Genomic DNA, 12,653 nt, shown 5'->3' with positions numbered 1-12,653 from the left:
TGGTCCAAAGCTCAATTCAGTTTCTACATATGTCAAACTGAGGATGTGGAAACCAGGAGACTTGCCTAGCTCTACCTGACTAACACCTGCCAAAACTGTAACTCAAGTACAGATCAGTGTGGCTCTAAAAATTCCCACTTTTGACATTGTACCACAATGCTAATCTCTATCTACAACTTTATACAGTTATCCTTTCTGTAATACTTTTTCATTCTACAATGAGGCTTATAGTCAAAAAATATTTTAATGCTTCTTCTCCAGTTATAGGGTCAGAATGTCATACCTGTGTCCCCATGGAAGTCATCCAGCCATTCTATGTCTCACTCTTTTTATTTATAAACTACAGATAACAGCATTTCTACAGTCCAAGGCTGTTGTAAAAATTAAGACAATACGCCTTTAATCCCAGCACTCGGGAGGCAGAGCCAGGCGGATCTCTGTGAGTTCGAGGCCAGCCTGGTCTACAGAGCGAGATCCAGGACAGGTACCAAAACTACACAGGGAAACCCTGTCTCGAAAAAGAAAAAAAAATTAAGACATACAAAACACTGACTGAAGTGGTTGGCTTAACAGTAAGCATTTTCATTTTCTTCTCTTTAAAATATATTTATTTTTAATTGTGTGTGTTTGTGAGGGGGCAGGGTACATACGTGTGTGAGTGCAGGTGCCTGCAGAGCCCAGCAGACAGTGTTGGATCCACAGGAGCTGGGGTACATAGGATGGGGAGCCCTCTGACCTGAGTGCTGGAAACTGAGTACTTGGGTCCTGCAGGAGAGCCACACTCGCTCTTATCCAGGGCACTGAGCCATCTTCTCCAGCACCACCACTGGTCCCCGAAACGGTGCAGAAATAACTGCAGACGAGAAGTTGATATTGCGTGTGCAGGTGGGGTAGTAGTGAGTGCAGCTGCCTTCCAGCAGTGTTTGTCCTGTTCTGTACAGCTTAAACCACACTCTTTTAAATGATGTCCCATTCTGGTATAGAGAAGCACTACTGTAAATTAATTAATCTTGCAAAAGGTGTCCAGCAGACATATATATAAACAGACTGCACCAGAAATAGCACGATACAGATGGTTTGAGGTTTCTACATGCGCTCAACTCAAATGGGGAGCATTGTAAAAATAATCACGTCAAGTTCAATTTGTATGCAGCTCCTCCAAGAACACACCTACTACAGAACGTGTCACGCATTTGTGATAAATGTCACAGTCATTCACATCTCAGCTTTGCTCTCTCATCTTCCTGGTAATCATGACAAACATTCCATCACAGGGTGTCCTTCCAGACATTCATTCCTTTTTGTCAAAGTCCCCAAAGGAGCTGATACAGTCATTAGCATAAAAATACAGTAGCAGAGTTAAGCTAGAAGAAAAAAATTTAAAAAAAAAAACAGGACCAATAAAAAGAAATTTTAATAAGTAAAGACCATGGGTCACAGAGGGTTGGATCATAGAGCCACTGAACATAGACCCAATGTCCTCAAACTCAGAGAAGAGCAGCAGCATGGTGATTCTCGATGTCAGGAGCCCAGAGCCTGCTCTGGACCAGCCTGCTCCATTGCTACACACGCCTTGCGCCCACATCTACCCCACGTCGCTTCCATACCTTCCTCCCTCTTTTTTCCCCAAGCAAACAAGATTATTAGACCACCCACTCACTTCTCCCTGAGGGTTACTCTCCCCTACTTTCCAAGAGGTTTCTGCAGAGCTGTAAAAACTTCACCGAGGTTACCCTGTGGACCAGGCAGTCCGGCTCCACAGCTCTCTGGGAGCCCTGTAGAAAGTGGGGTGAGCAGTGGCACACGGGCTATCCAGATGCAGCTCCTGATTTTCTATGGGGGAAGGAGAGAAAAACTCATTGCTTCCCAGAGCTGAGGGAAGGCCTGCCTCCATAACCAAGTGAGGCCAGCGAGGGTGAGAACACAGAAGCTACTGGAAGCCACGGTCCCCATCACCAAGCAGAAGCTGAGAAGGCTGGACCACAGAGCTGTAAGAGGGCTGGGGAGGCAACCATAGTCTGTAAGTGGTCGCCGTGCAAGCAAAAGGAGCCAAGTTCGACCCCGCAGGATGACACAAAAATGCCAAGGCAGTGGCATGCTTTCAAGATCTCAGCACTGGGGAGGTAGAAAAAGACAGGCAAGATCCCTGGGGCTAACTGGACAGTCAGCCTCACCAAACTGAATAGGACCCAGGCCAGGAGTTCTGTCTCAAAAAAACCCACACACCCACACCCACACACACCCACATGTGCACACACGTGCACCCACATGTGCACACACATACACATATGTGTGTGCGTGCATACACACAAACACACACACACAGGCACACGTGTATGTACATGACTGAAATCGGGTGGAGAGGTTGCAGACTGACAATGTGCAAGCAGGCTGTCTTGTTTGCACTCCCGAGCCAATGCATCCTCTCATGGATCCTCCCTTTTCATTAAGAATCTGTCTCGATGTATTGATTCCTGTCGCGGCCTCGACACATTTTATTGTCCCTTCTATATTCACTCTGAATGATTCCCAGACACCTCTCAGAACTCCTCAGACCTCTCTGCTGCCTTGGGCCCTGACATGAGCCTTTGGTTCCCTTGGATGGGCAAAGGATCTCTCATTCTCAGTGCTGATCTGCACTGGCTGCAGGCCTAACTCCCCACCTGTTCACTCGTCTGTCTGTGAGTCTGGCAGTGAGTGTCCTCAAGACAGAAAGACAGAACTAGTTTGAGGGATACCCACTATTCCCTCCAAACAGCAGAAGCAAGAATGTAGTGAATATATCCAACAAAAAATAAGTTTTTTTAAAAATAGTATTCACAAACTACTGACAAATCAGTTTTAAAATGTGTTCTCTTTCACAAACGTAGAAGGGGAAATACGTAGTAGAACAATAGCCAGAGGGAGGGGAGGTAAGAGAGAGTAGTTAGTGGAGGCGAGTATGAGCAACGTACAGACACACGTATGCCAATGCCATAATTAAACCCAGAACTCAGCATACCAACTAAAAAGTAAGTAACAACCTGTTCATCTCTAGTATGTTAAATTTATGTATGGATTTTCCTCAGAAATATTAACTAATTTGAATCACCATATACCATGCCTATTTTGAAAGAGTCACATTTTATACTTAATTTTTTTTGTTGTTGTTTAAACTATAAATTCTATAGTTTTTTTTTTTCCTTGTTTAATATGGTCGGTACTTTTGTCAACAAAGGAGTAAGAACTACAAATTGACATTAAGGAGATGCTTGTCTTGGAGAGATGAAAAACATAGATCTTATTAAACATGGCCAACCACTCTGGGTCTGTTAATTACTGTCTCAGCTCCGGCCGCACCCCTCCTCTCTATGGTTGATGGCGCAAGGGCTGAGACCACAAACTGGTCCCTGGCCAGATGGCTCTGTGAGGTTCTCCCAGGAGGACAGATGGCTACATGTTCAATGGAAACCACTCAGGAGACAGAGCTAGCCCTGGGCCATTTGCTCACTGTCCCCAACCACCTGCTGCTTGCTGCTCCTCTCCTCTCCTCACCCCTCCTTACCTCTCCTCACCCCTCCTCTCCTCCCCTCTCCTCCCTCTCCTCACCCTCCTCCCCTCTCCCCTCCTCTCCTCACCCCTCCTCTCCTCACCCCTCCTCACCCCTCCTCGCTGCTCCTTACCCCTCTCCCCTCCTCTCCTCGCCTCTCCTCTCCTCCCCTCCCCTCCCCTCTCCTCACCCCTCCTTGCCTCTCCTCCCTGCTCCCCTCCAGAGGTGCAACAGGTTCCAGAAGCAGCTGGCTCTGGCTTTCACATCTTCTCTTTACTCCTGAAGTCAGCCTGTCCTTCTCTTGAAGGTGCCAGCGAAGTTGACTGATGCCCCATCCACCACGGGCCAAAACCCCAGTGTCAGTGGTGCCTTTTTCAAGTCCCAGAGGCCCCTCCCCGGAGACAGCAACCCCTCCTCGAAGCTCTCAGTGACACAGGATCCTCCTTTCCATAAGCACCCAAGCCTCAAAGTCACTGTCTGTTTAACTCGTCTGGACTTTACACTCGTTATGACACCAAAACCCACTGAACTAAGTTTCTACATTAAATTCTCTCTGTTTAAATACCCGATACAGTTCCCCTTTTCTTAGCTGTGCTGTAACTAATATCTGCTATTTTTTCATTTCCTCTCACACCATTTTGCAGCCACAGATGATTCAAACATGTACATAAACAAAGGATACAAAGGTAAAGACAGATACAAAGTTAAGCAGCTACAACTGCAGTATTTCATGACAAATTTCCTCATAAAATAATCTATTATAACCTTTTAATTTAATATCAAACTTCATGTAGTTGTACATATATAATTTCAGGTTCTGTGAAAAAAATTGTAGATCTAATTTTGCCCTAGAAGTTAAGTAGATTGTGTAAATACAATAGTGAATATATACTACCACTCAGTGAATTCATGGCTTAGATTTAATATGCCAATTTTAAAAGTGTCTTAAAATATTTTTTTTCTGAGACAGGGTTTCTCTGTGTAGCTTTGCGCTTTCTGATCTCGCTCTGTAGACCAGGCTGGCCTCGAACTCACAAAGATCCACCTGCCTCTGCCTCTCAAGTGCTGGGATTAAAGGCGTGAGCCACCACCACCCAGCAAAAATGTCTTAGAATAAATCTAAAGTTCAATAAAACTTCCATTATAAAGACAGTCACACAGAGGCAACACACATCAGCTTGCTATCACCAGGACCTCCTGGTGATCAGTGAGTTCAATAACCAACATTTATAACAGAACATAGGTTAGATAATGATGTGCCTAGATAATTGCCAAACTTGTGTGTTACCTTCTATTTTAAAGTGAGTTTGCTGATCTCAAAGGCATTCATTTGACTGCCACTCAATAGTCACTAGAAATTAATTAATTTAAAAATAAACATAGTCATAAAAAATTCTGGTCTTCTACTTCTGCCTTTAAAATCTTCTACCACCAAATATATTTTAAGTTATTGATATAAATTCTACTTGGATGTCTCTAGTAACAATCCATTTACATATTTTTATTGTTTAATACAAAGCTTACTGTAAACAGAACTAGAATGTTTCTGGGTTTAATGTGCCATCACCATTTGACTTTTTTCCCCCATTTTATTTGTGTGTGTGCATGCACACAAACCACAGCCCACATGTGGAGGTCAGAGGACAACTTGTAGGAATTAGGTCTCACTTTCTACCACACAGGACCAAAGGAAGTCATTAGACTCTGTAGTAAGCACCAGTAATAACTGAGCCATCTCGCCAGCCAATCGCCTGACTTCTAAGGCCATAAGCCTAAGGACTTCCTTAAACACCCACTGTTCCTAGATTTGTCTCAAAAGAACCATAAAGAACATTTCCACATTTCCAACTTTGCACATACTCTAAGACAACTCATGCTGCCTTCATTCCAGCCCAGAGTTGGAAGCTGCTAAGCTCCTGGCCTCCTCGCCATCCTGGTCTCCCTTAGGACACATTCCAGTTTGACAGGACTTTAAGGAAGGTTTGACTACAATAAAGTCAGACATAAAGTATTAGATTAACAAATCACCCATTTGCCAGTTTCGATGCAAACCTAAATTGTAGCATTCAAAACTCTGAAAATGCTAACTTTTTAGCTAACTTTGGCTCTACATTTAAAATGCTTAGAAAGTGTGAGTTTTTATTTTTGCTCTGACATATGTTAGACATACAATTAAAGCTTGATGTCATTCACATGGCAAATGCCAACAACAGTTCTCTGACCACAAACTAACATGGGGGTGGAGGCTATGGGACAGGTAAGCAAATGTGGACCATTCTAGTCCCTTGGGGACCTTCTTCCCTCCCCAGAAGCAATACCAATGAATTCTACCATTTTATATCTGGGGGATATAAAACCTTATTTCCTTCTACCCCAAGCATCTTGTTTACACATCACTTCTTCCCTGGATTTTCATACATATACCTTACGTTTATCAACATCCTTAGCTAAATTAATAAGTTGAAGAAACACTATGTGGAAATAAGAAGTTATGTTTCAAATATATTTTATTTGGCTTATAATAAAACCAGCATTCACACCCCAGTTAATACAGCATTTAGGTGCAAGTTACACTTTCAGGTTTTGTCTATGACTGTTTCCCAACTGAAAGATTTATTTTAGTAGTTCCAAGGTCTGTTAACTTCTAACTCTGACATTATGAATGTTCGTCACGGGGCAATTAATTTCCTCAAATGTGTTTTACAGAAGCTGTGTTTGCTCATGTCGGGTTGTAAAAGCCACCTATGAGAACCAGCTTAAAGCAACTGCCACTCTCTGTGGCAATTAACCTGCTCTGCCTGGCCTTGGCTGACTTGGTTCTGCAACCTTCCTGGCCTGGGAAGGGCGTGGCACCACTTGCTAGACAGAAAGATCCCTCCTGTTGGCTTGTATTACTGAGAGGACAGTAAACTTTGGAATCCAACAGCTTTCTGCTTTTAAAAGTCATGTAAATTTAAAGAAACCTCCAACAATAACAACTATGCATGACTCATCCCCAGGTCCCCCATACACCTGGTAAGAGCTTTCCAGATGGGGAGAGTTCAGCTATGTTAGCTGAAATAAAACAAAACATTCTGCTGAGCATCTCTCACAAAGACCAGATCTCACTTGCAACCAAATTCATCATGAACACTTATAAGTCAGGGAGTAGCCAGGTAGTGGTGGTGCATGCCATTATTCCCAGCACTCAGGAGGCAGAGGCAGGCAGGTTCTGTGAGTTCAAGGCCAGCCTGGTCTACAGAGTGAGTTCCAGAACAGCCAGACCTGTTACACGAGAAATTCTGTCTCAGGGAAAAAACAAGTCCAGGAGCTCACTTTTCACTGGGGTTAGTGATCTTTCTACCAGAATATACACCGCAATTTAACACACAATAAACTCAGCAAATATAACTTCTCTGTAACAATGAGAATGTGTTAATTGTATAACCACAGCTATATTTTTAGTCAGTTTGGCAGAGCCATACCTACTATATACTGGTAAGTCCACTAGAATATGTCCAAAGTCTACAGTTGCAGGTGATAAGAGTTTAACTGAAATATGTTTAAGCAAAGAATGGACAACTACATACTGCTTTATGGAGTGACTGGAGAAGGTCTCAGGTGTGGCCTTTCTTCCTCCCCTGGCTCTTCTATTATCTTTGAGAGGTTCATTTTTAGAATGACCCTCCTTTGAAACTTAAGGAGACTGGGTTGACAATGAGAGGACCACACCTTTCTCCCAGGGCAGGAGACAAGATACTGTGATAGACAGGACCCAAAGAACACAGGTAAGGAATTCTCCAAAGAAAGGACATCGTGTGAAGGTGAAATTCTAAATCCTAATTCCCTGTCTGGGGGAAAGTAAAACTAAAACCACCGTTGCGCCAAACTGAGTTGCAATTAACATAGTCTTTATTTATTGTAGAGAAACCACATTTCCCAAGTATATTAAAGAAGGGCAGCTAGCAGGCATGCATGTTATAAATATTAGCTAAATCTTGGTTATTTAATTTTCATGACAGGTAGATATACTACTTAATGTTGGGGTACGAAGTGTAGAAGTGAAAACATTAACTATCAGAACCAAAACTGCAAACTGGGTCAGTCGGCCTCCAAAAACCTCCATGGTCTACCACATGACACCAAGCATTTAGAAGCTCTTTGAGTCTTTACTATGGGTAAAGCAGCCATAATTAAACAATCTATGGGCAATGGTTTCCCTCGTGTCTTCAAGGGTTTACGAGATTTAGGCTAACGCCTGAAATTCCTCTGAGGATATGAAGTCACAGCACACTGTTGGAGACACATCTGCATGCGGCTCACAGCAGCTGATGGCTATCCGGAGGACTTGGAATAATCCTACAACCCAGGTACTCCCCAGGAAGATTACCCAGCATTCCCTGCAATGTTCAAAAGCCCTGAGAACAAGGGAATACAGTGACCACCCCAGCCTGTAGAATTAACAGAACCAGACTGTAACTGCTAGCATTTGCTCTAATGTTTCCATACTCGATTTTAGAAACAAACCTCCTGGGTGTACATCATTTAGCAATTGGGAAATCGAATCAGTATTGATGATGGCTAAATGTTTTACATTCTATAACATGATGGCTGCCACCACTACATTACCCGAAGAGATCTTATGCACAGTGCAGTCTTGGATTACACAATACACTGGTTTCTCTGCTTCAGAAGTGGTAATAGATACTGAGCAGCCTGGGATCCAGGCTTTCTGCCAGCTTTAGCCCCAATATCCCAGAGGACTATAACTGAGAAATTCCCCACTTCTCTGGCTGCCAACAACTTTCCCTCGGAAACGGGGCAGTCGGGAAGCATATATCTAATAATTGTACTTCGTGAACATTTTGAAAATAATCCTGGCACAGTACCTGGCAGATGGTAGGCATCCAATAAATTAAGCCAAAATGGAGGCAGAGAAAGAGAAAGTGGTGGAGAAGGAAGAGAAAGAGAATCTAAAGTCATATCTGCATGATTCTTATGGTCCCTAGCCTTTTAGCTCTAAGAAGCAAATGAGGGGTTGGGGATTTAGCTCAGTGGCAGAGCGCTTGCCTAGCAAGCACAAGGCCCTGGGTTCTGTCCTCAGCTCAAAAAAAAAAAAAAAAAAAAAAAAAAAAAAGCCGCCAGGCCAGCACTCGGGAGGCAGAGCCAGGAGGATCTCTATGAGTTCGAGACCAGCCTGGTCTACAGAGTGAGATCCAGGACAGGCACCAAAACTACACAGAAAAACCCTGTCTCAAAGAAACAAAAAAAGAGAAGAAGAAGGAGGAGGGAGGAGGAAGGAAAGAAAAGAAAAGAAAGAAAAAAAGAAGTGAGGGAAATGAATAAACTTTTAAAATCATAATACTTTTTAAAAAGATTTTTATATTTTTGTGTCTGCATGAATGTATACAACATGTGCATTTGTGTCCATAGAGGCCAAAAGAGGGCATTAAATTCCTTGGATTTGGGGTTACAGGCAGCTGTGATCTTGGGTACTAGGATTTGACCTCTTATCTTCTAGAAAAGCAGCTAGTGCATTTAACTGCTGAGCCATCTCTCCAGCCCCATAGTAGTTTTTGATTGTTTGTTTGCTTGGTTGATTAAATAACAATTATCTCGTTATTTGTGTGTATTGGGGGTTTGGGGATATTGTGGTGTTTCTTGTTGTTTATAGATTTATTTTTAATTGCGTGTGAGAGGGCTTGGTATGTGCCATGAGTACAAGTGCCTTCAGAGTCTACAGCTCTTAGATTCTCCTGGAGCTGAAGTCACAGAAGCTGCCCAGTGTGGGTACTGGAGACCAAACTGGAGTCCTCTGTAAGCACAGCACGTGCTTGCACATGACCTCACAGAGACCGAGGCAGCATGCACAGGGCCTGTATGAGCCTGCACCAGATGGGGGTCTAGGGCTGAGAGGAGAAGTGGACACGTGCTCCCATCCCTAACCCCAAAGCTATCTCCAATTGATAACCACTTGCAAATGACAAATTAGTTTTCTCCAAGCGAGTCTCACTGGGGAAACAAACCACTCTTAAGGGCAGGCCTCATGCCCAGCAGTAGATGGCCAACACAGAATGAACTCCATGGCTTCTTCGGATCTTTGTCTCATAATGTTGTGTCAGGGTTTGCTTTTTTTTTTTTTTTTTTTAAACCTTACAGGCCCTTTGTGTACTTATGATGACTTCCAGTTTTGTGTTTTTATGGGATTCCTTGTGTGAGAACATGTGTGTTTCTGCATCTACATGTGTTCCTGTGCTTTTTCTTTGGCTCTTTCTCTTTTGTATACTTTGGCCTATTCCAGATTGTCTGTTTGGGGCATATCTTAATTTACTTTACTATTAGTCCTTAGATGCCTGTTTTCTAAAGCGAGACAGAAAGGGGGTGAATCTAGATGGGAGGGGAGGTGGGGAGGAACTGGGAGGAGTTGGGGAAGGGGAAGCCATGATCAGAATATATTGTATGGAAAAGATCGGTTTTCAATAAAAGTAAAATTAAAAAAACAGTATGTGTTCTTAACTATCAAGCCATCTCTGCTACCACAACACCCATCCATAGTTCTTAATCACAGTCATCTCAAATTCTCCCACACTTGCAGCCCAACAGGAAATCAGTACCATCCTCTTCATTGACAAGCATGCACGACACGGCTCCTGTGGGTTAGACATTTTTAGAGTCTGGTGCAACTACAAGAATACATAACATGCCCTGACTGTGAGGTGCTGGAAAGCCCTGTGCTAAGATGGAGCGTACATGTGAAAAATAACCACGAAGCCATGTAAAGTAGAAGACGGAAGAGCCACATCACAGAATCCCAGTGCTAGAAGGAGGCCCAGCTGTCAACACAGCGCTTCACTGGCCCACTGGCCCTTGTCAAATCCCCAGGAAGGAGTGGTTTGCCCATCCTGTGCGTGCACACTTGCAGGGAAAGAGACTGCCGGCCTCAAGAGGCCGCTCACACCATCTATGGCCAGTTGCCCATTCATTCTACACCAAGGCAGAGTGCCTCGAAACAGGAAAACATGTAGTTGCAGAACAATGAAAACATTGAGTAATTAGTCACAGAGGTGCTTAATTGCCACGTTTCCATTGAGGTTTCCTTAATGGGGTATTAAGTGATGCCAGGGACAACTACCATGGCACTCTTCAGACTACTTTCAGTCTAAAGAAAAAGTCCTAGAAAAAATTTCTCTGAAGTATTTTTTTTTTGAATTATGAAAAAAAGCCATGTTGAAAAAATAGCTACAATGTTTGTTAGTGCTACCACATCTGCTATGGCTTTAATGTCAGGGATGTGCCTATACAGAATACACAAATTTAATTTTCTAAGAATCACCACCTGATTTTCAATATATTCTATTGACTGTGATCCAAAATTTAAAAATATAATACTTAGGGGGAAAAAAAAGTGTTCAACTGCTGGAATTCAGACATAAATGGCTTTGCTGTTTTTAATTGGTTAACTGATACACAAACCATGATGAGTCCTGCTATTCATCCTATTCCCAAGGGTTCCAGGTATGCATAGCTAACTTTCAGCATGAACTTGGGTCCTTGTACAACTGATTGATTAGAGAATCATTATGTTTGCTATTCATTGATTAAAACGGTAGCACTAATGAATCAATTAAATTAGAATTTCTTCCATCCACCAGCACCACCACCAAAGGGCCAAAGCAAGGTAAAAATAGAAAGAGAAGAGAGGTCCCACTTGACTCTTACCACTCGGCCCGGTGGGTCTATCCTTGCTGTATCTCTGTAGGGCGGCAGAGGGTGGGCTTTCCAACTCACCTGTGTTTTGAGAATAACACCCACAAATTAAGCTGTCATCGATCCACTGACTTCTCTCTAACTGCAGCTACCCTCTGGAAGAAGAGCCCAGGACCATGACCCCTTATGACAGAATGAGGAGAGTGGGGCATGGACATGAGCATGTTTGTGCTCGCCCCTAGTGGGTGCTCAAAGAGCAGGTGCCTTGGAGCAGGCTAACAAGGCTGTAAGTACCTGGGCACAACAAGAAACTGCACCTGCATCATCCGATGTTACTGTACGATCCAGTCACAAGAGCAAAATGACTCTGGGCCCTCTCAAATAGATTCTCTAGATTGTTTTCCCCCACACATTACCAAGACAACTTATGGACTGGATATGTCCAGTCAATGCTGATTTCTATTTTTGAGACACACTGGACAATGAAATCTCTGCCATGTTTTAACACCCATCCCCAACTTGGCAAGTCCCATTAGGCAGGCATTTTTGACAGCATAGCTGTGCCCAACATGTTTTCTCTTTAGACCACCCTGTAGAAATTAAATACAGCTTTGGAAGCTGGTCGACAATACACATGAATTGTGCATGGGACGTGTAAATGAGTGTGGGGAAAAACAATGACAAAATCAAAGATAGAAGAACAAATGATGGGGGAGGAATGTAACAAGACCAGGAGTCAGCTGGGGTGAGTGACAGGGAGCAGGGCGTGAATGCATTGGTTCTGTACTTCGGGGCTTGAAGTTTTCTTCAGACATAGTGTGTTATTCTCCTTTTCCTTTGGGAAGGTTGGAACTTGAGAAAGGGAACCGGAAAAGCATTAAAGAGAACTTCTCATAAACCAGTATGAGAAGCACTGTGTCTGAAAACACAAGTCCACTCTTCAGCAGCTCCGGATAAGAAAGGCAAGGGACACACTCATCGCACTGAGACCAAGAAGACTTGCTCACAGACCGGAGCAAAAGCAGATGCATGCAGGCGGAAAGCCCACACAAAGGAACGGAGGCACAGAGAGAGAGAGGGTCAGGCAAGAAGAGCTCCTGTCCTTGCATCTGTCCACACCAAGGCTTTTCAGACAAGGATGGCCTCCAGAGAGTGTATCTGTGCATTCCGATCTCCAGATCTCAAGTCATCCTGACACACTGGAAAGCGCCCGACTGCCCAGTGAATGCTCACACTCACTCTGAGAAAGTGGCTTGTGTGTCTCAGGTTATAAAAGCAGATCTGTCACACGGCACAGCATCACTTTCATAAGGAAATTCAGAGGTGTTTATTGGCCACAGCTGAATGTTCCAAAGTCCCCTCATTCCAAAGTCCTCCAAAAAGATTTCTTAGGAAAACTGACTGGACTCCCAAGTGAGTAATGGGCAGAGAATATCTA

At 43.5% G+C, this 12,653-nt stretch overlaps 1 protein-coding gene across 7 annotated transcripts in view; it reads right to left on the bottom strand.

Moving 5' to 3' along the window:
• Akap7 (A-kinase anchoring protein 7) overlaps positions 1–12,653 on the bottom strand; it is a 139,434-nt gene that overhangs the window by 17,898 nt on the left and 108,883 nt on the right. For 4 of the 7 annotated variants that reach the window (XM_037200444.1, XM_037200445.1, XM_037200446.1 and 1 more), the window contains one exon: positions 11,228–11,296. The exons of the other annotated variants lie outside the window; for them this stretch is intronic. In XM_037200444.1, the coding sequence (XP_037056339.1) occupies positions 11,228–11,296 (69 nt within the window). The remainder of the gene's footprint in view (positions 1–11,227; positions 11,297–12,653) is intronic. 7 annotated transcript variants of the gene reach the window in all.

Source organism: Peromyscus leucopus, chromosome 8a (assembly GCF_004664715.2).
Source record: "Peromyscus leucopus breed LL Stock chromosome 8a, UCI_PerLeu_2.1, whole genome shotgun sequence".
NCBI classification, from domain to species: Eukaryota; Metazoa; Chordata; class Mammalia; order Rodentia; family Cricetidae; genus Peromyscus; species Peromyscus leucopus.
Note: the sequence above shows the minus strand (reverse complement) of the source record. Positions and strands in the feature narration are given on the sequence as shown.